The 26,397-nt window shown below is 34.1% G+C and overlaps 1 protein-coding gene across 1 annotated transcript in view; it reads right to left on the minus strand.

Moving 5' to 3' along the window:
* LOC125676201 (uncharacterized) overlaps positions 1–26,397 on the minus strand; it is a 249,116-nt gene that overhangs the window by 12,821 nt on the left and 209,898 nt on the right. Inside the window, exons 10-13 of the mRNA XM_056159113.1 lie at positions 19,239–19,760; positions 17,557–17,811; positions 16,427–16,639; positions 8,835–8,932 (exon numbers count right to left, since the gene is read on the minus strand). Coding sequence (XP_056015088.1) covers positions 8,835–8,932; positions 16,427–16,639; positions 17,557–17,811; positions 19,239–19,760 — 1,088 coding nt within the window. The remainder of the gene's footprint in view (positions 1–8,834; positions 8,933–16,426; positions 16,640–17,556; positions 17,812–19,238; positions 19,761–26,397) is intronic.

Raw genomic sequence — 26,397 nt, forward strand, 5'->3', positions numbered from 1 at the left:
ACCTCTCACTTCGCTCGATATACGGACAGTCGCTGTCCGCATATCGAGCAAATTGCGAAATTTGATTTTAATCAGACTGGGTGGATTTAACCTTGCCTTTAGAAATAATTGGGAAGCTTTTTATTTTAGTCATGCAGGTTATTTAAAAAAAAGAATATTTGCCATTTATCTTATTATATAGGGTAGGTCTAGCATCTTTCAGGGAAATACATTTTTTTTCAAAATTTTCCAAACATGGTGGAATTAATGTATATATATATATATATATATATATATATATATATATATATATATATATATATATATATGCAATCAAACATGCAATGTTTTTAATTTGAAAAGAAGAGAGTCACTGTGTATACAAGAATACATGGTGATCGACAGCTATAGAAAAACTATTTCTACTTATAGATATGTGATCTTTACTTTGTGGTTATAAGCAAATATTGGTATTCCAAATAACTATTTGTTACATTGTAACTTACACAACAGGGAAATGAGCCTCTAAATAAATATTTCTTTAAACAAAAAAGATATGCTTTTCATTCCAAGAACACAATTTTGTGTAATTTGTTTCAGAGAGCAATTGTGATGTCAACTAGTGTAGTCATGTGTAGACTTTCAATCTTTCAGAGTGCCATTTCCTTTAACTATAATCCTACAGGAGTCAAACCTTCATTGATAATGCATATATATGAATCTTTCTACCATTCATGATTTGTATGTAATTGACCTTTATATGTGATCAGCTAGGTAAAAGTCTTTGAAGTGTATATTACCAAACTCCAAGGATGATGCCTTCAACATACATATTATTTTGTTGAAGCCCATCCCCCCCCCCCCAATTTACAAAAATCTCACTGATAAAAGTTCACTCGGAAGGCTTCTCACATTAAACCGACATATGTACTAATGCTCCTCTTTACAAATTTTAACCCACCAGACAACTTTGTTGACAAATATTTAAGATTTATTTATTATGTCATCTTTTTAATATCAAGATGTTAAAATCATTCTAGAAATGGAAGTAATACATGTACATGTCAATATCAATAACAGCATGAAAATTCATCTAAAAATTTATCTATTAACAAATATAATTAGATGTACATAATTGTATGCATAACAATGCATGTACATGTACTTAATTTCTTAAACATGTATTGTAACAAATTCTATTTTGCTGAATATCAAACTCTTTTAAATGTCCATTTGATATAAATGAATAAATATATATATAAGATGACATCAATGTAGTAGATGGACCATCAGCATGGATTGATCAGTGGGTAGAGCACCAAACTACGGGTCATGGGTTAGATTCTCAATCCTGCCATATATTTTTGAATCATTCCTCTGCTCGTCCTTTTACACAATCATGGCAATGGAAGATGAACATTTCTCGGTTTCGCAAAATATTTTTCAGGCCATTACAGCAATGTACCCATAGACCTAGAAAAATAATAGTATTACATTGATTTAAATAAACAACTTTCATTACACTGCAATCAAATTTCATAAGGCTTGAAAAATACATGCAACATAATTGCTAGTTAAATAAACTGTAAAATTGTGATAATACTGATTTTATTTACAGTATATTTATCTACCGTACACCATATCTGGGAAGATATCATTAAGTATCACCTACAATTTCTAGTTTTAATGATTTATAACCCAAGAGCCCATATTAAGAACAAGATTTCAAATGACCCTAAGGTCAACTTTAGTATTTTTTCAATAACCATTCCCCTTGTAATGAAATTGGCTTCTTTCCAAACCAGAAAAAAACACTTTTTAATCAAGAATGGTAAGTTTCAGTTAAGGTCATTCACGTTTATAAATAAAAAATATTTTTTTGTGACAATTCAGTTACAATTCACATGCATTCTATCTTCTTTCTACAAAATTCTCAGGTTTAATTAGTCTAGAGTTAACATATTTTGATAGTTCCTGGTTGTGGCAATTAAAAATGTAACATCAGCTGATATGTACTGCAGTAAGGTATATGAATGGGATTTTACTGTAGCAAAGAAGGTGAGAAAAATCTTTAGTACAATTGAGTATTGAACCTGGTACCTTTGCACTGAGGCTGACATATAATACATGGTAGTACAACATTATAAATCTAATGGGGCATATTTGCTGTGAAAGTGATGGCTACCATTTTTATCTCTCAAAATCTCCCAATGGCAAAGGAATATGTATTACTGACTAATAAAAATATTTCTTTAGTAAAATAAAAAAACAAAACAACAAAAACCTTACAAGAGGCCCACAGGCCTTATCGGTCACCTGAATACTAGTGGAAAAGTATCATTACTTCCATTGACTATGAAATCTAGAAAAAAATTCCTGTTCTAAATATATAAGCTAATTATATTCTAATGTTCAGCAACAGTATAAAACAAGATGTGTTCTTAAAACTTCACATACCTTTAAATAGGTGTATTCACATGAAAACATCAAAAGATATGACTAATTTGGACTCATTTTACAGGGACTGGTTCACGATTTTTGATAGAAATATTTTTCATTTTCGATGTTAAAAATGAAAAAAATATAACTCATTTAATGTTGACAGCCAAAATTTTGACCTTCTGAATGCAAGAATAAAACCAATATTCTAGCCTTAAATCTGTGTTATGTAAACAAAGACTCGAGTTTTTTTATGTATACAAACAAACAAGTGAAATATTGATTTTGTAATATAAAGTATTTTAATTTTGCATAGTCACAAATTTTAACTTTTGCATGACATATTTTACCCCAAAATGCTTGAAATGTGAAATATATGATAAATTTAGATCAATATCCATTTCTTTTGAAAATTTCGTAAACAATAACACACCGCAATCTTTGTTTACAAAACAAATAATAAACTCTCTAAAATGAGCTTCTGTGATAATGTATAGCCTTAATTTTTATGTGAAATCTTTTAAACACATTAGATAATTGATTTTGATCATTAAAAGTGAAAAAGAAATGTTGTGGAAAATCGTGAATCAGTCCCTTTAAAGTCATAACTCTGGGTTGTGAAATTCACCATTTTTTGTACATCCTTTTCTGCATTTATATTTTATACAGTATCAACAACTTACACATAAATACTATATACTAAGTTTGGCGCCACCCTGGGGTCAAAACCCTTACGCTGGGGGAAATCAAATTTACAATTTTGGTAAAAGACTGCCTGCTCTATCCATTTAGTTTCAATTTAGTATCAATAGCATTAAAGAAGATGTAAAAGTGTTTTACACACATAAACACCATATAAAAAGATTTGCCCCGCCCTGGGGTCGAAACCCCTACCCCGGGGATCATGAAATTTACAATTTTGGTAGAGGCCTGCCTGCTCTACATCACTATGTATTTAGTTTTTCTTATATATGTGTGTTTCTTGATAAGAACATTTTTTAAAATTGGTCCCCCTTGTCCCAATGATGCTTCATACGAAATTTGAAAAGAATTGGACTGGTAGTTATTAAGAAGTTAAAAATGTTCATCTGTTAACGCACGACAAATGAAAGCTAATTGCAATAGGTTACTGAGTAAACTCAGATGACCTAATAAAAGTACATTTGATAACCGCTTTTAGTGTAAAGAAATATATAAAGAAGAATTATTGGCTTGCAAGATAATAATTATTTAATCACCAAAATTACATATATTCATTTGCTTGCTTTGAGATTAGAAGGTGTTTCAAATAACTGAATACATGTGTTATTACTGATCAGAAATATATAATATAGAGCATTTTTTATTGAGTGTTGATTTCAAATTTTGGTGACAAAATTACAGCTATTATTTTGGAAATCATGCAAGAATTTTTAATATCGAGGAGATAAAAAATAATTTCAAAGAAACATAGTGCATGTCCTTAGATTGGTTAAATTTCTATTTGCCAAAAAGGTGAAGATATGCTTAGACAGACAGGTACAAAACATGCAAAATGGACAAACTTTGATCATAAAAACTCATAAATTTATGTTCTTGAATCTTTGCCTAAGGATTTAATCATCAATGCATTACAAAAATCATTACGTCATGTACCATATACCATAATTTGTTTTGGATTTTTAAAAACTTTGAAAGTACAGAAATGATTAAATGTGTACAAACAGTGAATATACTTACATCATATATATGTACTCTACATCTTGCATCCCAATCCTAACCCTGAGGCATCATGGAAAATCTTTCAGGAGAGGACCTGAAGAGAAATGCATCTAAATCAAGGCATGCTGCTGTCTGTTTGGCAATTTATTTCTTGACCACCTTTATGACCTTTGAAAAATAACAGAGGTCAGCTAACTTGGATATCTAGTGCATGTTACATGTATATCACACCTAATATCTCCAATTAATATATAGTCAATGTTATTCTACATTAAATAAATTAACACTGACTTCACACAGTTGTACAACTGTATTTGAATGCGATTTTGTTTCACAATATTTTCTGAAAGTTTTGCACATGGATGTGCACAAGCAATAATTGAAATGATGCTAAAAGAGACTGTAACTGTTCTCATCTGGTACAGAGTCCATTCACCCTATCTACCTGTTCGCCCAGAGTATATATTGATAAAGCAATAATAATTTTCATATTTTATAACCATACAATAGAGGGGCACGTACAAATCACACATTTTAGAATTAGTGCCTGTATATATAATGTATATTTTTGATTCATTTTTCACCAATATTCTTGTTTTCTTTTTGCGAAATGATGTGAAAGCATGTGCGTACTTGTGTACAGGTAGCTATGATACTGCTTTGATGTTGTCCCAGTCATGAAATTAAAAAAAATGGGATAAATAATTTTGAATTTCAATTGTGGCATTGTCAAAAGTTTGAAGTTTCCATGTACACAAATGAGCTTGTGTCTTAATCTGTTAATAGTTGGCACATATAAAATTGTAAATAACTAACACATATGTATATGTGCTCACTATTTAGAAATTAAGATCCAGGCATTATAGCAGCTACATAGGTTGAGAACAAAATGAATAAGGGACTGTGATTTTGCGATGTGTGTCAAGAACTGAATCCCCTTGAAATATATTTAACAGGTTGGGAACACTTCCACTGTATAGCGAGATATGCTCGCTAAAACGCGATTATCCCTCTTTAGCGAGAAATAAACTGTTTTGGCGTCTTTATTGAAAATAATGGCAAATCCCGTGTAAGGCTGAATAAGTGCGACACACACTCAACATGAAGCGAATTGCCTCTATGAAATTGACAACATAGTCAAGAAATTTCATATCAAAGTTGCTGAGTAAGAGAGAAGCAGTCTGAAATCCAATACACATCGTGAGTGTTTTTGTTTTGATTAATATATTTGCAGAAGCATCACACATTTTAGCACTTTTTCTTCTTTTCACGTGAAAAACGAAGAGATGTATTCCACGGGTGTTTTTCTCTGTTGTACGGGATATATTTACTCTCGTTAGAGAGGGATAATCGCGTTCTAGCGAGAATATATCCCTATAGGGGAAGTGTTCCCAACCTGTTTAACATTATTTAGGGGCCTAGTGACGAGTAGTCAGTGGTAAAACATTTAAGGTTATTACTACACAAACAACTTAACTTACTTGTCAGTCCATGCCGACTTCTTTTTGAACACCTACAGCATCGCAGATCCATGCACAAGTCAAATGCGTTAAATTTGATGAACCTTCCATTTGGATTTGTAAACAACACTGAATAACGGTACAGTTGATCGACATGCCGTTGGCAGGCATACGTATACGTTGAAAGTCGTTGCTTTCTCACAAAGTTCTGTGTTCTTTTTCGTCATCATGCGGCGGTAGCGCAGGGAATTCAAAGTAAATGAGCAAATTCACACTTTTTACTTTTCGAAGTGAAAATAGCCACTGTGCACGCGTAAGTGCAATCGTACATCGTAAGTTACGTTTGCGGCTACGAACGGTTTTGTGAATACCATTTTATGAGTACGTAACTCTAATCTTAAGTCAGACGTAAATCCTACTTTTACATTTACGTCTACGAACTTTAGTAAATATGGGTCCAGGACTCGAACCCACGACCTTTCGGACGAGAGTCTGACGGCCTAACCACTCGGCCACTGATTTTTTTCTTGATTTTAGTGAAATATTAAATCTGGGTCATCAAGGAAACTCTTGCTTTCGCGAAATATTGCCAAACATGTTCTAAATACAAGCTTACTTGATTGCAGTCTAAATGTAAAAAAAAAAATGCGCGCTAAAATTCAGGTGGGAAGTTAGTGTTGTCGGTTACAATCATTCATATATCAAGTATATCCTGGCAAATTAACATGGATATGCTATACACTAATTAATGCTAAATCATTTGATTCTGTGGGATCTCAATATTTGTGAAATTCACGAATTTCAAACCACAACGAAACACACGATTTATATAATGTCTCAATGAGGAGAAATTGTACTCTCGAATTACATCATAAGGAAGCCAAAACCTCGACATCCCACAAAAATCAATCGCCTTGAAAGTAAACAATTCAACAATAAAATTCCAACTTTTTGAGAAGCAGAATTTATTCATAAATGTCTACGTCAGAAGAAAAGTAAGGATATCTTGATGTCATCATCACCTTGATATTAAGATACATTGAAAATGCTTTATCTATTAAGAACCTCATCTTCATACATATGTCGATTTGAATACTGCATAGCAGGGAATTAACTCGCTGTTTGACATGGTATGCTTACCCCTCCTAGGCACCTGATCCCACCTCTAGTGTGTCATGGAGTCCGAGTTTGCCCAACTATCTATTTTGTATTGTTTATAGGAGTTACGAGAGATCACCGTTCGTTATCTTTACCTTTCACGCAGCTATGTTAAGGCTTCCCGTAGTTTGAAATGCGTTCAAAACATACATTGGATTGCGAAGTCCGTTTTTGGTTTTCACTTGTAATCTATATACTTAGGTACAGACAATTTATATAGAAGGTTCTCTCGGCTATAAATTAGCATATCTGGTATGATATCACATGACTTCGTTGATCACGTGACGGACATTTATAATTGTTTGAAGTGTTTCACATAAATCGCTTCAGCGCAGCTCATTTAACAATTATTTTTAACTTTGATAAATGAACTCATCGTATCCTTGTGTACCCGAAATGTGCTTGGGAAAAAAGGTAGTATTACTTGCGTACAAAATACACGTATTTCATGAAGAGTTCAACTTACTGACACACTTACCTACACATTTGAGGGTAATCTGTATTCAAACAAAGCCATAACACATTCAACCAAGGAAGATTCGGGTAGAGAACAAACTCCTCTTACGATTTCCGTAATATATCTCAAATGAATCCTCACAAATTGCCTGCGCTAGACTCTTTTATAAACACATCATAAATTCTACCTCTTATCACTGGTATAAAACAGAGTACATTTCAAAAGTATATTTTTCGAAAGCAGTGTAAACACGCTGACTTTCAATCAAGGGTAATTAAACAAACTATTGTAAAATATAATATGTTGAAATAAAATTCAGACACGTGAATTTTGCAATAGCGTTCTGACATCTTATAGGCAGTTTGAAACAAGGTTTAAAGTTTTTAACACTCTCCCAGTCACAACAGCTCAAGTTTGCAGTGACTTGACGTCATTTTCCATTATGACGTCATATATAGGTAGTTCAGAGAAGTAAAGGCACAAAGTGTATTGTGATATTCTATAAGGGAATCCTTAACCTACCCGCGCATTCGCTGAAACAAAATTTCGCGAATTTCACATTCGTTGAATTCTTATTTCATATTGATATGAAATCGGGTTCAGGATATTAAGATTTGTTTTCCGCAAATTAAAGCGACCGTGATTTGTTGCTAAATGAAAAAAATGCGATTTTTCCCACCGCAATATTAACGTGCTCTACAGTGTGTCCCAGCGAACTCGAAATAAAACAAACCAAAGAGACTTCAATATACGCTTTGTATTTGACAAAGGATTGAAAATGGATATCTTTTACATTACATCTTTGAAGTACCAAATCTTTTCTAGAAATAGAATAGAAGTGAGAAATCACCCATCTTTCATCAAAATAAATTGACCTTCATTAGGCAAAAAGTGTATCTAAACTCCAAAGGAACAACGTTAGGGTCGAATTGCATTCAGGGAGTTCTTTAGAATATTCGATATTCATGAAAAGGTAAAGATAGCGAACAGTGATCAATCTCAGTCTCCTATACGAGATACAGAATTAAAAAGATGGGACCTTGTGCCCAGGAAGAGTAAGCACCCCCTGTCCACAGGCCACTTTCACCATGAATCCTACTTGTATATGTCTTGTTGAAAAATGTACTGTCAATCGCTTTGATGGGAAGTCACACGCCCTAACATATACAGCATAATTTCGTTTCGCGTTAAGAATGAAGACCAAAACATATATCTGAATTTGATTTCTTTTGATTTCGTCTTTGGAATTACCGGAAGACGTTTTCAACAGAATGTTTGCAAAAATTATTAAACTTTGTTTAGTATTCCTGGAACATCTTCGTCAAATATACTTATTTAAGTATTAACTGAAGGTCTACTATCTCAGGAAATCCTTAATGAATACAAATGTCATCATATTGCTTTACACTGACACTCATATATGCATTTAACTAAAGTAAGTTCGACTTCTGTATAATAGTAGTGTCATAGATTTAAGAACTGTTTTTTGTTTGGTCAAAAGTGGGTCACTTTAAATTCAAGCTTATTTTTGCCAAATCAAAATAACCTTGTTTTTCTAAATATTCTGATGAATTTATTTTCAACAATTTAATCAATTTATGTTGATAGTTTCCTGTTAGTTAAAGGAAAGAACAAAATACCTGTCCTACGGCTTGGTCTAGATGAGTTCCGACAATGATAACCGGGGCGTCATTGTCACAGTAGGTATGTATTGACTTCAACCAGAACAACATGTATTCTGTAGAAATAACAAGTATAAACTGTATTCTATTAATTGAAGAATTATAATGTTCCTGAAATGTGTTTTATATTTTGCAATAAACTGATAATTAATGGATATTTCTTATACATAATGCAACACATTATACTAGAGTAATGGGACATATATATTACTGTTTATTATTATCATGCCTTTGTTTTGTGATACATTGCACTTGATTGACAACTGTGATCTTTACACGATTGAGAACAAATGGTTTAAGTCGGGAACTGATCGGTTTGGCTTCCTTTCAAACTCTGAGTTTCGGACACTTTCGGTACTTATTTATGTACAGACATATTGTGAAAGAGAAAAAGAGAATGATTTATTTGAAAACGTTACCATTTTAAACTAGAAGTTATAAATACGAGGGCTGTTTGATATGTTATGTGTATTGTACCACAGTGCAGTAACGCTTTGCACGATTTCGTGGATGATGGTACTCGTGAATAGCTCCCTTCAATACCTTTACAACTGTATAAACACAAGCATTCAGCTCCATATATTTTTAAACTTATAGTCATTTCAATAGAGATAATTGTTGACCACTGTTGTAAAAATGGTTTGGAAAAAGGTTGAGAATATTGAAGAAATTAGAGCTTATATCATTTTTTTTTTTTTTTTACAAAACTCGGTCATTCGGTAATGCAGATTTTCACTGAATTAAGGGAAATTTATGAGTTTGATAAGGTATTTTATGAGACAGTTTGAAGATGGAGAAGGAAATTTCTGACCGGCACAGAGTCCTTCAAAGATGCAGCAAAATCTGGCCGACCTATGACTGTAACAGGCAAGGCAAATGTATCAAAAATCAGAGAAATAATTGAAATTGATGAAAGATACACGATTCGTGATATTGCAAAAGCTGTTGACATATCGCTATCGCGGATGCATTTAATTTTGAAGCGTTTTTTGAAAGTACTAAATAATTCTGCCAGATGGATACCGCATATTTTGACAGATGATCAAAAACGGGTACGAGTACAAACCGCTAAGCAATTGCTCAAAATGTTTCCCAAATTCAATCAAAGATAATTTGCAAACATTTTTGTTGGTGACGAGACATGGGTTCACTATTTCGAACCAGTAAGAAAAATTGGAAACAAAATATGGCTAACTAAACACGGTAGAAGGCCTGTAGTTTCCAAAATAATTATAATGCAATGAAGGTTCTTTATTGCATATTCATCTCATGTGTTGGTATAGCCGTACAGATTCCGTTGCCGAAGGGCAAACGTGTTACAGGACTGAATTACCGAGGTGTTATGCTGAAAAGCTCCAGAAATATTGTTATATACGACGCCCTGTGTCAGGATTTAGGCATGTTCGTCTACTTCATGATAATGCTCCATCACATACATCTGGGCTTTTGAAGCATGCTTTACGTCGGAGGTTACCGTCTTGCCACACCCACCAGACTCTCTAGATCTAGTCCATGCAAAGTTTTCCCTTTTCCAAAACTTAAAAAGTTCTTATCTGGTCGTCGATACAAGTCCTGACAAGCCCTTGGCTCAGCCATCAGTCAGTGCCTCAGAGGTCAACCTAAATCAGCGTACCGTGACGCATTTCAAAAATGGATTCAGAGATCGAAACTATATATTTCAAACCACAGAGAATACTTTGAAGGGATGCAATGTTCATTTAACTATTTGAATACCGTACAATACATATAGCATATTGAACAGACCCCGTATACGTGACGCAAACTTAAATAAAATATTACGGTAACTTGTTTTAAAATATTGTTATTCATACCGGACGTTTGAAAATAATTATCTTGGAGTGATTGCAGGTTTGATTTTGATAACATCGTCATTGTATAACTCAGAAATATCAGAAGCGTCATAACACAATATTGAAATAACTATTAGTACAATTCGTAGAGATATCAAAAAGAAATCAGTTTCTACATACATTTACTTCATGAGAAGTTATATAATTTGTGGTTCAAAGATACATCCCCGTCGGAATCAGGGTAAGAATAAGCCCTCAGTGCATTTTGCTTATCATCAGAGGCGACTAAACGGGACGTTCTTTCGGATGAGACCCGTGTGACAGTAAGTGTGGCTATTTGCGCCGAGCGTATGTTTACAGTCCATCATCGGCAATGGTGATGTCTCCATATAAGTGAAAGTTTATCGATGGGGATGTTAAATTGATTGATTGAATATTGTTTAACGTCCCTCTCGAGAATTTTTCACTCATATGGAGACGTCACCAATGCCGGTGAAGGGCTGCAAAATTTAGGCCTATGCTGGGCGCTTATGGTCATTCAGCAGGGAGGGATTTTTATCGTGCCACACCTGCTGTGACACGGGACCTCAGGTTTTGCAGTCTCATCCGAAGCACCGCCCCATTTAGTCGCCTCATACGACAAGCAAGGGGGTACTGAGGACCTATTCTAACCCGGTTCCCACGGGGTGGGATGTTAGATACTATACAATCAATATATCAATCCTAAGTGAAAAATGGCCAGCACGTTAAACTATGATAAATCGTAGTTATCGATCGTATATCATGCATGCATATTTCTTGAAATAAAAATGTTTGATACATGCAAATAGAATCGTATAGGTCTTGTAAAAGTGGATAGAATGCTTATTTCAATTAAGATCCATTTCCATGAAAGGTGAAGATAACAAACAGTGATCAATCTCATAACTCCTACAAGCAATACAAAATATAGAGTTGGGCAAACACGGACCCTTGGACAAACCAGGATCACGTGCCTAGGAGGAGTACGCATCTCCTGTTGAACGTTGACCGGTTACACCCGCCGTGAGCCCTATATCTTGTTAAGGTAGACGGAGTTTTCCGTATTCAAAATTCGTTTGCTAAGAATGGTCTAATGATCGGTATGAAACACGTCAGACAGCCCTTGACCCACTAATAGGTTTTATTGGTAAACTAGATCGTTCGGACGACCATAGAGTTTGAGAAATACTGACTTTAAACGAGACTGTAGAACATAATGTGTCATCAATTTGTTTGTCAGTAATTGCATCGATTTAAAAACTGATCATATGCAGAACAAGCTCTTACGTATCGAATTAATTGAGTGAGATAAACATCATATGCTGGTGATAATAAAATATTGCTAAATAAATATTGGAAGTTGACGATGGAGGAGCTGAAATCACCCCGTTTATCATACAGTTGAGTTGTCAGTTTGCCGTTAATGTCTTCTTTGAACAAAATTTCTTAAATGTGAAACAGAAGTGGACAACTTCGTTGTGTCTTTTATTTCAAGCTCACAGGGATAAATTGAATCAGTTGAGATATCTAAACACCATATGTAGGTGATAATGGAATATTGCTACATCAATATGGGAAGTTGACGATGGAGAAGCTGAAATCATCCCGTTTGTCATACAGTTGAGTTGTTAGTTTGCCGTTAATGTCTACTTTCAATGGAATATCGAAGTATGAAGCAGACGTGGATGACTCTGTGGGGTCTTTTATTTCGAGTTCACTCGAATCGACATATGAATGGAAGTTATTATTGTTAATAGACAAAATGTCCTCGATATATCTAAATGTCGAATGGAAGGTCACAGCAAGATTTGTTTTCCCACGTAGAAGTTTTTGAATAAATTCTGTTTGATATGGGTATTAAAACAGGTCAGCTAACAACTGAGCATAATTCTTACCCATGGGAATCCCAACAGATTGTTGGAAAACCTGATCACCAAATAATAATAATGATAATAATAATAATACCACGTTTATATAGGAGTTATGAGATTGATCACTGTTCGTTATCTTCACCTTGCATATAGTACCTTTTTCATACACTATGTACGCTTACTACACAACGCTATACACATTAAACATAGAAAATAAATAAAACATTAAAAGACAATGCTATAAAAGGCATTATCACATGTAAACGTCCCGTGGCTCTGCCTATCCTGATTTACACATAAAACATAAAAACACAAGATACCATAAATATGCTAGATAAGAATAAACATCAGTTGCAGGGCGTATTAAAATAATAATAATAATAATAATGAAATACACACACGCACACACAGCACATAATGTCTCGGTTATAATACATTAAAACAAATTTTTTTATTTTAAATAAAAAATCACAAAATGGTACTCGAAAACTAAAACACACAATCAAGATAATCTTAATAAATTGACACAGCAAACACGAATAACTGAAATGACAGAAACTAGTCCTGGAAAACTTGTTGGCAAAATTGTATTTTCAGTGAATTCTTGAATGCACATAGTGTTCTACAGTCCCTTACATGTTCTGGAAGGTCATTCCACAGTTTTGGAGCTATTGTTCTGAAACACCGATCCCCGTACGTAACGGTTCGATTTTTTGGAACAACTAGAGTGACCGATTGTTTTATGGACCTAAGATTTCAGGTAGGCTTATACACCTCTAATATTGGTTTGATATGAATTGGGCACTCATCATGTAAGGCTTTGTAAGTATATGTAAGTATGTTATATTGTGTCCTATACTGCACAGACAACCAGTGTAGTTCTCTTAGTATTGGAGTGACATGGTTGTAACGAGAGGTCCACGGTGATATTGACAATCAGGAACTATAGCATATTGTTTTTTTTATTTCAACTTCAGAGTCCTTGTGCGTGGACTCAGTGTGGACTTTAAATTTTTTTTTTTTTTGGATAACTGATCACTAGATATTAATATTTCCATTTTCCATATTTGTTGAAAAAACTGTCTATAATGTCAAGAAGTTAAGTCTTTAAATTATCGTGAGGAATAATTGTGTAAATTGTGCATAGTGAATAACAGTCAATATTTATTGTGGGCCCAATGTACAATATAGATTATAATTTGGCATTCATAACGATCTACTTCGTCAGGACAACCTTGCATTGGGTCAAATGCTGTCTGATGTGTTTCATACCGATTGTTAAGCCGTTTTTGGCACACTGATTTTGACTGCGGATAACTCCGTTTACCTGATCAGGATAGAGGACTCATGACGGGTGTGACCGGTCAACAGGGGATGCTTACTCCTCCTAGGCACCTGATCCCACCTCTGGTGTGTCCAGGGGTCTGTGTTTGCCCAACTATCTATTTTGTATTGCTTATAGGAGTTGTGAGATTGATCACTGTTCGTTATCTTCACCTTACATCCATCATGATACAAGTTATGTATTTAAAATGATTTGAAATTGAAAGTTATACAGAATTTGTTTTAAAAAGTTCAGGATGTGATATGGTCACGATTTGAATATATATACTACATGCATAGTAGGTGTTTCTGTTGATAAAACTCTGTTATATTCCAAAGATACTTATCAAAAACGTAGGCCTACCAGACTAGTACCAGCATTTCTTTTACGAAATGGAGGAAGATATATGACATTGATTACTGCTCTTTATTTTCACCTTTCATATGCAGCAGGACGAAAGTTTTCTTCGATCTTCAAATTCCTCATTCTTGGGGCGGGGTCCCAAAGTTATTTTCTAAACTCATATTTCGCTGAATGGTTTTAATTTATAACTTTAAGACTTATATTATTCTCCTTTACAACCGCTATTGAATAATGGGGGTACAGCATGCTTATTCTGTGTCTAAAATATCTACACTATGGGATGTAAATGGAAGACGCTGAATCAGATGCCGTGATATCGGTAATGAATACATTTTACGAAACACAAAGCATACATGCATTGAATATAACTATGTTGAACAAAGATATGTTTGACACCTGCTGCAACCTCTGAGATCAATTAAATCATTGGATTCCCTTTTAGATATACGTTTTATATATTAGATAATAACTGTATGTCTTGATATACCGTAAGTTGCATGTTATTAATAATATGCATGGTATATAGAATAATGAAAGCAAATAATTAAAATAGGGGAGCGTCTTCAAATTTAGCTTTAATTGCATTACAAAATGACATAATGTTCATTGCCAAAACGGGAGAGTCAAGTCAATGCTTACTTTCGTTTCATGAAACTTGTAAACAATAACAGCTGAAGGTCAATATGAATACTCTGGAACTCATAAAGATCATAATCTGATCAGACTAATGTCTCATATATTTCCCATGGTCGATTTCCAGTGCCCTTGACTAAGCGTTTCATATTTGCATTCCTCTGACTACGAGATTACTACTTCTACTTCAGTGTTTATCTATTCCCTGTGATTTTGGATTGTACAAACCTTCCTCGTGCATAATTCATCTGTTTTGTTTTACATATAAATACCCCAGACGAGTAATCATTGATTTATTAATCAAATTTATACATGCTTACAAATGCATAAAAAATATATTTGTATAAATAATGCAATTGTCAAAAGTACTTGTGCAACAAGGAAAAGAAATAGAATACTTGTAAAGCGAACTTGTAATACGGAGAGAGAAATAATTCCTCTAATAAACGTTATTAAAAAATATGCAGCCTTCGTAATTGTAAAACATCCCTGAACGCGTTTTACCAATCTCAGATATATGTACATGCATTAACACAGACATTCTTTTAAGATATTACCTATGTACAACACAAATATTATGATAATGGATTGAATGTATTCTTATTTTGGTGATAATTTGTAAATCATTCAGATTGATAGAATAAAGATTCCGAATTGAATATAAAAACGTATTGGCATTGACTGATTACTGTGTGAACATGTATTTAACAAAATCCTTGTCATCTGACATCCCACATAAATCCGGAACACTTTTTTGAGAACTGTTTGTTAAAAAAAAATTGTTCGTTCCTAAACCGTTCAGCGTTTGTTTATCGTTGCCTTCCACTGATGAAGAAGTACGTCTCAGAGTATGTGCTCTAGAAATATTCTGATAACTAATTTAAGCTCATTTTGGTGGTGATTACATTATTTTGCTATGAATCGACTTAATAGGCCATTACAGGGTCGGGACTATATTATAGAAGGCCCAGGAAGTCATGCAATCAATATTCGAGTCATTACACACTTTTTCAACGATTCATTATGATAGTCCTACGCCTCACAACGTAAAACATAGGACTTGAACATTAGAAATCTGAGAGACGAAATGTTAAAATTGCGAATGGGGAAACTGATACCATGTACAATTCGTCAAAACATGGCGTATAATGATATGAACATTTATCAATGATTACTTTGACAACACTTTACGGTATATATAACGAATTATCATTTTACGGTTGTCTCAAAAGCAAGTACAAGGAAAAAACACTGCAACCATGAATAATATCCGTGTGTGATTGCTGTTCGTTCTGTAAACATACTATTTCATGGGGGGATTATTTTCATTTGCTGTGGACGCAATATTTAACTTAAAAAAAGATTAATTTTGACGAAGATAGTGCACAGGTAACATCACAAAATGTGTATTTATAGCAGTCCGACTATTAGCATTTACAACACTTGAAATGTTTAGCTTAATACAATATGTATTGTTCTCAGTAGATTATCTGAGGAATAATACGTATACTCTTTTACGTCACTTACTGCCATAAGACCAGTCAGTAAACATGGTCCCTTCCTGTTCACATAGTGAGGGGTCAACTTTCTCATCAAATCTCTTAGACATGTTGAGAACGAGAAGATGGAAGGCTCTTCTGTTGAGGTAGACCTGGTGACAAGCGTAATAGGCGCACTGTCCACCAAAGTCCACAACACTCAAGAGTCGCTTCTCCTCTTTATCTGTGTCAACTGGTAGATCTAATAAAAAACATGACGAGACATACATACGATAGAATTATGGAAGAATGACAGTTGAAGATAACGAACAGTGATCAATCTTTAAACTCCTATAAGCAATACAAAGTACATAGTTGGGTGAACACGGACCCCTGGACACAGCAGAGGTGCGCTCAGGTGCCTAGGAGGAGTAAGCACCCTCTGTCGACCGGTCACACCCACAGCAGGCCCTATATCCTGATCAGGTAAACGGAGTTATCCGTAGTCAAAATCAGTGTGCCAAGAACGGCCTAACAATTGGTATGAAACATGTCAGACAGCATTTGACCCAATGATAGGTTGAATTGACAAACCAGATCGTTATAACGACCATAGAATTTGCGAAATGCTGACTTCAATCGAGACTGTTGAAATCCCTGCACCATCAACTTATCTGTCTGTAGATTACCTCCATTTAAAAACGGACGATACACAGAACAAGCTCTTGCGTATCGAATCAGTTGAAAGATATAAACACCATATGTAGGTGATAATGGAATATTGCTACATAAATTTGAAAAGTTGACGTTTCTCATATAGTTGAGTTGTCAGTTTGCCGTTAATGTCTATTAAAATATGTAAGTATGAAGCAGAAGTGGACGACTCTCTGGTGTCTTTTATTTCGAGCTGACTGGGATATATCGAATCGACGTATGAATGAAAGTTACCATTGCTAATAGACAAAACGTCGTCGATATATCTAAATGTCGAATTGAACGCTACAGCAAGATATTTTTTTTTTCTCACGTGAAAGTTTTTGAATAAATTCTGTTTCATATGAATATAGAAATATGTAAGCTAAATGTGAGCTAATGTAGATATACTGCCACATATTTGATGATGACAAAATTGATAATTCCAAAATCCCTTATGTAGATATCTATACGTCTTATCTATACCTTTTAGACAATCAGATTCTGGAGCAATCTCAAATATGTATTCGTGTACTTCTAGTCCTACTGTAGACTGAATCTGATTCAATTCGTCCAGACTTCGTTTCTGTAGACGTTTAAGCAAAGTAGATTTTCCAGCCCCTGCGCATCCAACTATCATTGCACAAGCTCTGTGTATTGTTTGAGTTCCTTTCTTGACACATTCTGCGTATCTGCTTCGCGCAGCATAATCCCAGTCAAGGATTTCCAGGGGTACTTTCACTGAAAAATAGGGTAGTAATACCACATGAATACACACTTAAGTATGTAGAAAAAAATTTCATGATTGTACAATAGGAACACTACTTGTAGCATTACTTCTCAATTAAGTACACATATCCAGAGTACAGCATAATTTAGTAACCACCTTTCTAATTGGACACAGAATGAAACCTGACTCTCTAACGTGTCTAGACGTCGCCCTTCTGATTGGACATGGAATAATACCTGACTCTCTCACATGAAGTGCACCGGTTACTAAGTGATCAGGGAAACACTTCGTACAACGAATATTGAATAGAGTACTAAATTTGTAGATTTGAAATATGTTTGATTAAAAGTGAAGTGAGGAATTCGTAAATGTATGATTTGTTTTTCATATGGAAAACATAAAATATAATCATGCCTTAATGTGGATATATCTGTTTTGATATGCTTTGATTCATGTAATATATTTCCAAGAACATGAAACCATCATTAATGCATGTGAAAGACGTTTTATATACCAAATAAGCATACAGTTTGTATACATTCATTACCTAGGACTACGATGTTATTTTTCACAATGCAATTAAGCTTACTTAAATATGATGCCACAAGTAACACCAGTAAAGAACAAAACGTGTTTCTTTTGCATGAAATTTCCAAACCCCCCCCCCCCCCCCCAGATTTACTGAGTTTTGTGTTCATTGTTGAGGTTGTGAGATTGATCACTTTTCGTTATCTTCACATTTCAAAGTACAGAGATACCAATCGTAATAACATTTTTAGTAATCAAAACTAAGGAATCTATCACCATGTGGTTTTCAAGCTTTTCATCGTTGGAGAACATGTCATTCTTTCTCTTATCGAACTCTGACTGACCGAGATCACCCCCATCCTTATACGAGTATATCAGTAATATGAAAATAGAATATGTATGTGCATGTACTTTTTCCGCTTCATTTGGATATCATTGATTTCTTGCCACAAACTTTTTTCAAAGATTCTTTGGCATATTTTGTATTTTTTTAAATATTGATATAGCGAATATCTTTAGAATAACATGACATATAGATAACGAACTATGATCAATTTCATACGATATATTGCATATACCTATATATAGAGTGTTTTTCTCAAATCACACACACTTTCAAATTACAGAAAGATTTATAGTCACCGTAATCGTAAAATTATTTAGACACATGAAACGTACCAAACGTTATAGACATTCATAGGTTACGATTGTTATGTAGATAATGTATAATGGTGATACTACTTTATATGTAAAAAAAAATCTGCCAAAGCAATGATATTTATTATTATCTTCACCTTTCCTTTGCATTTTCTCATGTCCTTCTCTGGGGAAAATGAAAATGTAAAATAATTCACAAGATAAGACAAAATAGCTCCATTCTGAAAATATTTTTATATCAGCATACACTTACAAACTGCAGAAATGGTACGTCTTGTTTGATAAACATCATCAATGTCCTCTCTCTCCTCTACCATGACGTGTAGTATAGCGTTTATCCCCAGTCTCCTGATAAACAACTCTTCCATGCTCTCCGGTATATACGTGCATCGCTCTCCTTCTTTTGGACTATACCGCCAGATACGGGAATACTCCATTAACGAGTCCACAGACGACAGATTGAGGTATTTTTTATAATCATCGTCAGTTTGGAGACAATTTCGGACAAAAAAGCTCATCACAAGATGGCGAACGGCATCGGATACGAACATCACGTTGTTTATCTCGTCTACTTCCAGTACTTTCTCCTTCATTAAATCCTCTACAAGAACATCATCTTCCTCAGCATCATTACTTTGCAATACTGGAAATGCTTTTCTGATGTTTATCAAATCGTCTTTCCAGTGTTTGTGTACGTCCAGTTTGTAGTCAACTGACATCAAGATAACGACGAGAATACTCCATTTCTTCATAGATGTTATACAGGGTAGCACATCTGAAATATGTGGTTGTATATGATTAATGAATCCATATTATACGGGATGTGATTTTACTACTCGCCTGTAATTATTACCCTACATGTGCAGTTTTTTATACATAACTGTCATACATAATTGACAATTTTATTGTTATCAAATACAACGAAAGTGTATTCATGGGAAATATTGAACAATTTGATATCTGAACGTGAACAAATATTTCAATAACAGTCATGCATATTGTGTATTTAATAATAAAAAACAACCTGCAACACATAAAAATAGCATAACATTGTTGCTTCAAACTGTTCATTCCTGTGTGCTTAAGGGAGATATTTTAAATTTCGAGCCGAAATCCCACATAAGAACAAATGTCAAAGAACTAGGGAAAATATGCTAGGTCACATCAAAGTGTCAATTATTTCAATCCCTACCTGCACTGTAAAGTTCAAGATAACAAGCAGTGATCAATTTCGTAACCACTATAAAGAATAGAAAATTAGGAGCAGATATAGGGCAAACGCACCTCATAATTCATATAAATACTAAAAGATTACGAGTAGAACAGACATGAAGCCTGGACACACAAAAGGTGAGATTTATTTACTCGAAAATAGTAAGCTGATGTCATAAGAGATACTTTAAAATGCAAACGACGGAGAAGCTCCCACGTGTACGAGTTAGTTTGTATATGTGATAATGCTACAGTGTCCTTGCTTTCATTAGTTTCTATACTTTTTTTTTGTAATTCATTTATTTTTTTGCTTTCACAATAAATAAACATTTATATATTAACAATAAATGATAATATAGTATATACATATTTCAAGCAAGTACAAACATATATGTGTATATTTAGGAGTGTATATGTACATGTATAATGTGAAAGGTATTGAATTTCGAAAAGATGGGGAGAGAGAAGGAGAGACAGGGTAAGAGAGAGAGAGAGAGAGAGAGAGAGAGAGAGAGAGAGAGAGAGAGAGAGAGAGAGAGAGAGAGAGAGAGAGAGAGAGATAAGGGGAGTAAGGGGAAGGATTTTGCCTGGTCTACTGGTCAGTCTCAATCATTTCATATAAAGCAATTGTTATCTCTTAACTGTACATAATTAAAGCAAATCACATATATTCTGCCAGTATTTCTCATATTCAGTATATTTACAGCTTTTTAGCAACATAGATTTTTCTATATAAAATATATCAATGCTATGTTTTTTGACAGCACAAACATTTAGTTTTGGAGCCATTTTATACCTAGTTGCAAATATGTAATACTTAACAATAAGTATTAGTAAATTTTGTACTTCGTATAAGTTTCTGTTATTGTATTTGCCAAATAGTATGGCTTGTCTATCACATATAATTGGTTTATTAAATTTATTGAAAAACCAGTCTTCAATTGCACACCAGATCTCCTTTACTTCAAAACATTCTACAAACAAGTGATCAATTGTTTCTATGTTACTTTTGCAAAATGTACAAATGGGGGAGTCTATTAATTTAAGTTTAAAAAGATAATTATTGGTAAGAATTGTTCTATGAAGTATTTGAAATTGTAACCATTGATACTTTGACTCTTTTGTTACCTTAAAGGGGAGCTCAAATATTTTATTCCATTCTATCTCATTAAACAGATCACCATTACTTCTATACTTGGTTTAAATTACACTATAATTAAAATGTATTGATTTCAAAAGGAAAATCTGGACACTCGATTTAAAAAAAGTGATTTTGAACCCTCCAGTGATAGGAAACTTTAAATTGCATTTTGAAAACGACAAATTTGTTATTAATATTAATTCAAAATGTGTCTACTGATATGAAATACAACAGTTTTACTCAACGTAATTCAAAAGAAATATAAACAAAGCAGTAGAATTATTTTTCATAATCAAAATGGTGTGAATGGGTTGTGTATTACAGCTTAACATGTTTAATCAAAGTACTGACAGTATATATGGGAATGGATTTTATGTAGATGTGCAGCAGAAGAATTGTTTCCAAAAAAAAGAAGTAAGAGAAGTACCCCTAAACGTCAAAGGTATGCCTAAACGTAGGTTGTGTCTGTAACAATTAAAGCACAATTATTTATGTCTACATACATGTACATATATAGATACAGGTAAGTTGACACCTTATCTGGATTGTAATTTACTATTCCGACACATTATATACTTTTAGAATTGCCCATGTTTATCAAAATATACATCAATATTCTAGCAAGCAAAATTTTAAAAGCTCACACATAACTTTATAATTTTTGGGTTTAAGCTATTTTTTTTTATTTTAGTCTACAACTCGTCTGTAAAAAAAGTCGGGGATGGATTGGCCTGAAGTGTACAACTAAACAATTCCTCATTGTTTTGAGTGCAAGAACTCGTACTTTAACATCGGGCATTTACTTATCATTGATCTTTAAAATTGGCTACGACCTGACTTAAAATTTGAAATTCATCCCCTAAAGCTCTATGCAAATCATGTAGGAAATTCCCACGTTCCTACTTCGTAAACATCAACAATATGCCTTGGAATGTCTACAATTCATTAAATGCACAAAACTAGTCAAATGGTCTTAATTTTCCACACGTGAAAAGGTGAAGATAACGAACAGTGATCAATCTCAAAATGCCTATAAGGAATACAAACTTAAGAGTTGGGCAAACACGGAGCCCTGTATATGTCAGCGGTTTGATCAGGTGCCTAGGAGGATGCCCTGTCGATCAATCGCCTGGGCTGTGAACCTTATATCTTGATCAATTAAACGCACAGGTGCTTGTACACAGGACGTCCGGCTCCTCTCCCCATTCTTGTATTTAGTAATGGTATTTCAGGTTTCTTGTTAATAAAACATTAATCTTCAAAGTATTTTTAATTGAATGATATACCCAAATCCTACATAGAAACCGTTTTCAACTTTTTTTTTTATCAACGATCATAATAATTGAACAAGATGTGTAATTCAATCGAAATCTGCACTTTGCTGAGGCATCCTAATGAAAAAGCAACAGTAACAAGCATACCAACTGAAAAAGAATGAACATTTCACATCTACTAATTATTTTTGGATTGATAGCATCACTATTTGGTGTGCTATAATTCACGCCGTTCAATTTCATAGTTTAACCTCACCACTTTTAACGAAGGGAAGATGTAATGATAGTTCTATCGTACAGTACACGACACGAGTTTTATACACCCCACCGTGGAAAGGCCGCGGTGGAAAATCCACTGAGATACACGGTGTCCTCCGTGTTCCACGGTGTGTGTTATTTGTGAATAAGCACAGCTTCTAGGAGCTTTGATGTGGCTACGGGCGCCTCACAGGAGATGTGAAAATGTGCCGCAGGCTAAATAATGATGATAATGGGGGAATTTTAGGAAAAGAAAAATTGTTAATATTTCCCCCTGATATTTGTATTGTTTTTTTTTCCAGCATTTTGAGCCAATTCCAACGATACCAAACACTATATATTATGTTTTTGAGAAAGCCTGGTTTTGAATTTTTTTCTTTTAGTCTTCTTTCTTCATTTAATTATTCTTAAATTCTATGTTTAAACAATGCGTACTTGCAGGCAAGTCCCGTTTTGAATGCGAATTAGAAAATTTAGTAAAAGAAAAGCATACATGTACAACGTGTAATAGGGATATTCAATAATAACCGATGTACAATACACACACACACACACACACACACACACACACACACACACACACACTCTCTCTCTCTCTCTCTCTCTCTCTCTCTCTCTCTCTCTGACACATTTGCATCTTGACAAATATAAGTCGATCCGATATAGAAATTGGAGGATTGTCGATGATTAACAAATTGGAATTAATTTATTACATAGAAAAGAGAAGTTAAAAATACAAATCATTGAATGATTTATTTTTAAAATCCCGAATTAATTACATTTGATCGAGGCTTATGATCAATGTACTTTGATAGAGATTTTCATAAAAGAAAGTTCATCGGGAGTGTCTGAATAATGCAATGATGTTTGTAAAATACGTATATACCATGCAAATTCCTAGGGTCTTTGTCACAGTATAACTAAATTACGGTTAGCTAGTTTGGGTTTTGACTTCTTATGAGAAGTGTGAAATATATTGGGTCGACGCGATATTAGACCTAATCTAAGATTACTGGTATCTTGCGCCGACCCATTATATTTCACACTTTCCGCAAGAAGTCAAGCACTTCTGTTGATTTTAAATACACGAAATAGCTGACCCTCAATTGCTCTACTGAGGCGAAACCTCCTTCGAATTTGTATGGAATGTACAAGTTATACACAGGTCATTGTTATAGTCATACATCATAGTACCGGTAACCCGACGTACTTTTTTTTAATATTCTAAATACACGTATATAAGTTTTTGAATGACGAAGTATGGCCAAACTGCAGATTGAACTTTATAGAGCCCCGTGCTAACATTACTTATATTTTTTCAATGTATCAGAAGGGGTATGTTGTCGGTTAAGCTGTGTAAAATTCTTGACGAGCAATAAGATAACAACAATAAATGGTGCTTAGATTGTCCGATTACGAAAACCTTGAATTGTGTACATGGTGGGAGGGGGGGGTAGTAGTCTGAAACTGTTTCATTTCCCCCTTCCGACTTCAATTTCTTAAATCGCGCAGTGGGTAGATCGCTACAAGGCTAAATCATTAACATTCAACTTTCATATTACACCCTCTCCGATTTTACGAGCCCGTAATCAATATTTAAGATGTAAAACCTCGGTGTCAAATGCAACGTTCATGAAAAAAAGACTAATATCTGTATAAACAAAAATGACTTAACGATTATTTGCTTCTATTCATATACGCTATCGATTATTAATATCTTTAATTGCTATATGAACTCATTTTAAAATGTAGATACATTAGATAATGAAAGCAAGAGAGAGAGAGAGAGAGAGAGAGAGAGAGAGAGAGAGAGAGAGAGAGAGAGAGAGAGAGAGAGCATTGGTAATCATTGATTATGATATTAATGAATGTATGCAGATACGGGAAGTTAATTATGTTCAGTATACATCTTGAAAGTACAATTAATTTCTGATTAATTATCCATTTCCTTTCATTCTGATATTTTTTAATTTTTTTTATTTCCCACATTGTTTTCTTTACATGCTAAATTTTTCGGCTGTTCCGGGTTAGAACTAATGAATGAGTCCCCCCTTCTAAAACGATGTTACGTGCTTAGCTGTCTATCTCCCTCTCAGTCAAAAATTTAAAAAAATACAAGCTATACTACAGTATCATTGGATTTACTGGATGATTCTTCGATTTAAACCGTCATAATACATGTTTATGCAAGCAGACTATCTAGGCATTTTCTTCCATCTTCGTAACCCAAGATGGCACAGTTGACGTAAAAAAATTGCTAGCGGAGATGAGATGAATTTGACCCCCGTATTATCTTATAACTGACCTAAACCTAGTACCTTTGTTTTACAACTTTCATATGAACAGCATATCAAGAAATTCATTTTAATCCTCGTCTTTTTATTGACCAATATTAATTTAATCAAAGGCCTGGATGACATGAGAGTCGATGCGCACTTCATTGTCAACTGGAATAGGTAATCTTGAAGGAGCAAGATAGTAGTAATAAAGGATGACGAACATCATGTGTGTGAGTTTGCATATGCACGCTTCTTTTAGCGGGATTTATACTTTGATGCATTATGCCTGTGTAAAGCGACACAATCTGACTAAGTCATGACCATTGCCATTTAAATTACATATCCAACATGAATGTAAAGAGTAATTACTAATTCATGATTGTGCTAAACAATCCATGATGTACAAATGCTAAGAATTGAAGGAAAATCATTATTTAGTAATACAATACTTTATATCACAACAGAAAATGCTCAAATAAGCTCCATAGTGATTGTAAGAAGATACCATCCAACGAAAAACGTTTAGTCAATCAATTACTTGAGCTTAAACTTTAGTCAATGTTACAATGACTATGGAGTTGACATCTGTAAGAAATATCTCCGTTTTTACTATACTGACTCTTAGAAAGTTTATTCAGCAACTAGTCGTAAAATGCTATACCATCAAAACAATAAAGACAACCAGAAATGTTTGTCAAATCATCCAAACACACACACACACACACACACACACACACACACACATACACACACACACACACACACATGCCACACACACACACACATGCCACACACACACACACACATGCCACACACACACACACACATACCACACACACATACACACACACACACACATGGTGCATAATTGAAAAGGGTTATACGCATGCATCATTTAATTGATAATAGTGCCATACCAATTCAGGGTGTTGAGCGGACAATATCTTCTTATGTTCAGAATGCACTGACGCTTGGCCTTTGACAATGTGATCTAAAATAACTAGGAGTCGTCTAATCTAAAGGATATACCAGTGTACCAAGTTTAGCGTTAATCGAACTACTGAATTTTGAATTATATGAGACAATTTATTACTATGTGCAGTTTGACCCTTGATCTTTAACCATGTGGCCTCAAAATCAATAAGGGTAATCTACTTCTTAAGATGCAACAATGTCCAAGTTTAATGTCCGTCAAGCAAAGAGTCCTTGATATATTGAGTAGACAGTATATTCCTCTGTCTATTTTGA

Source organism: Ostrea edulis, chromosome 3 (assembly GCF_947568905.1).
Source record: "Ostrea edulis chromosome 3, xbOstEdul1.1, whole genome shotgun sequence".
In the NCBI taxonomy this organism is placed as follows: Eukaryota; Metazoa; Mollusca; class Bivalvia; order Ostreida; family Ostreidae; genus Ostrea; species Ostrea edulis.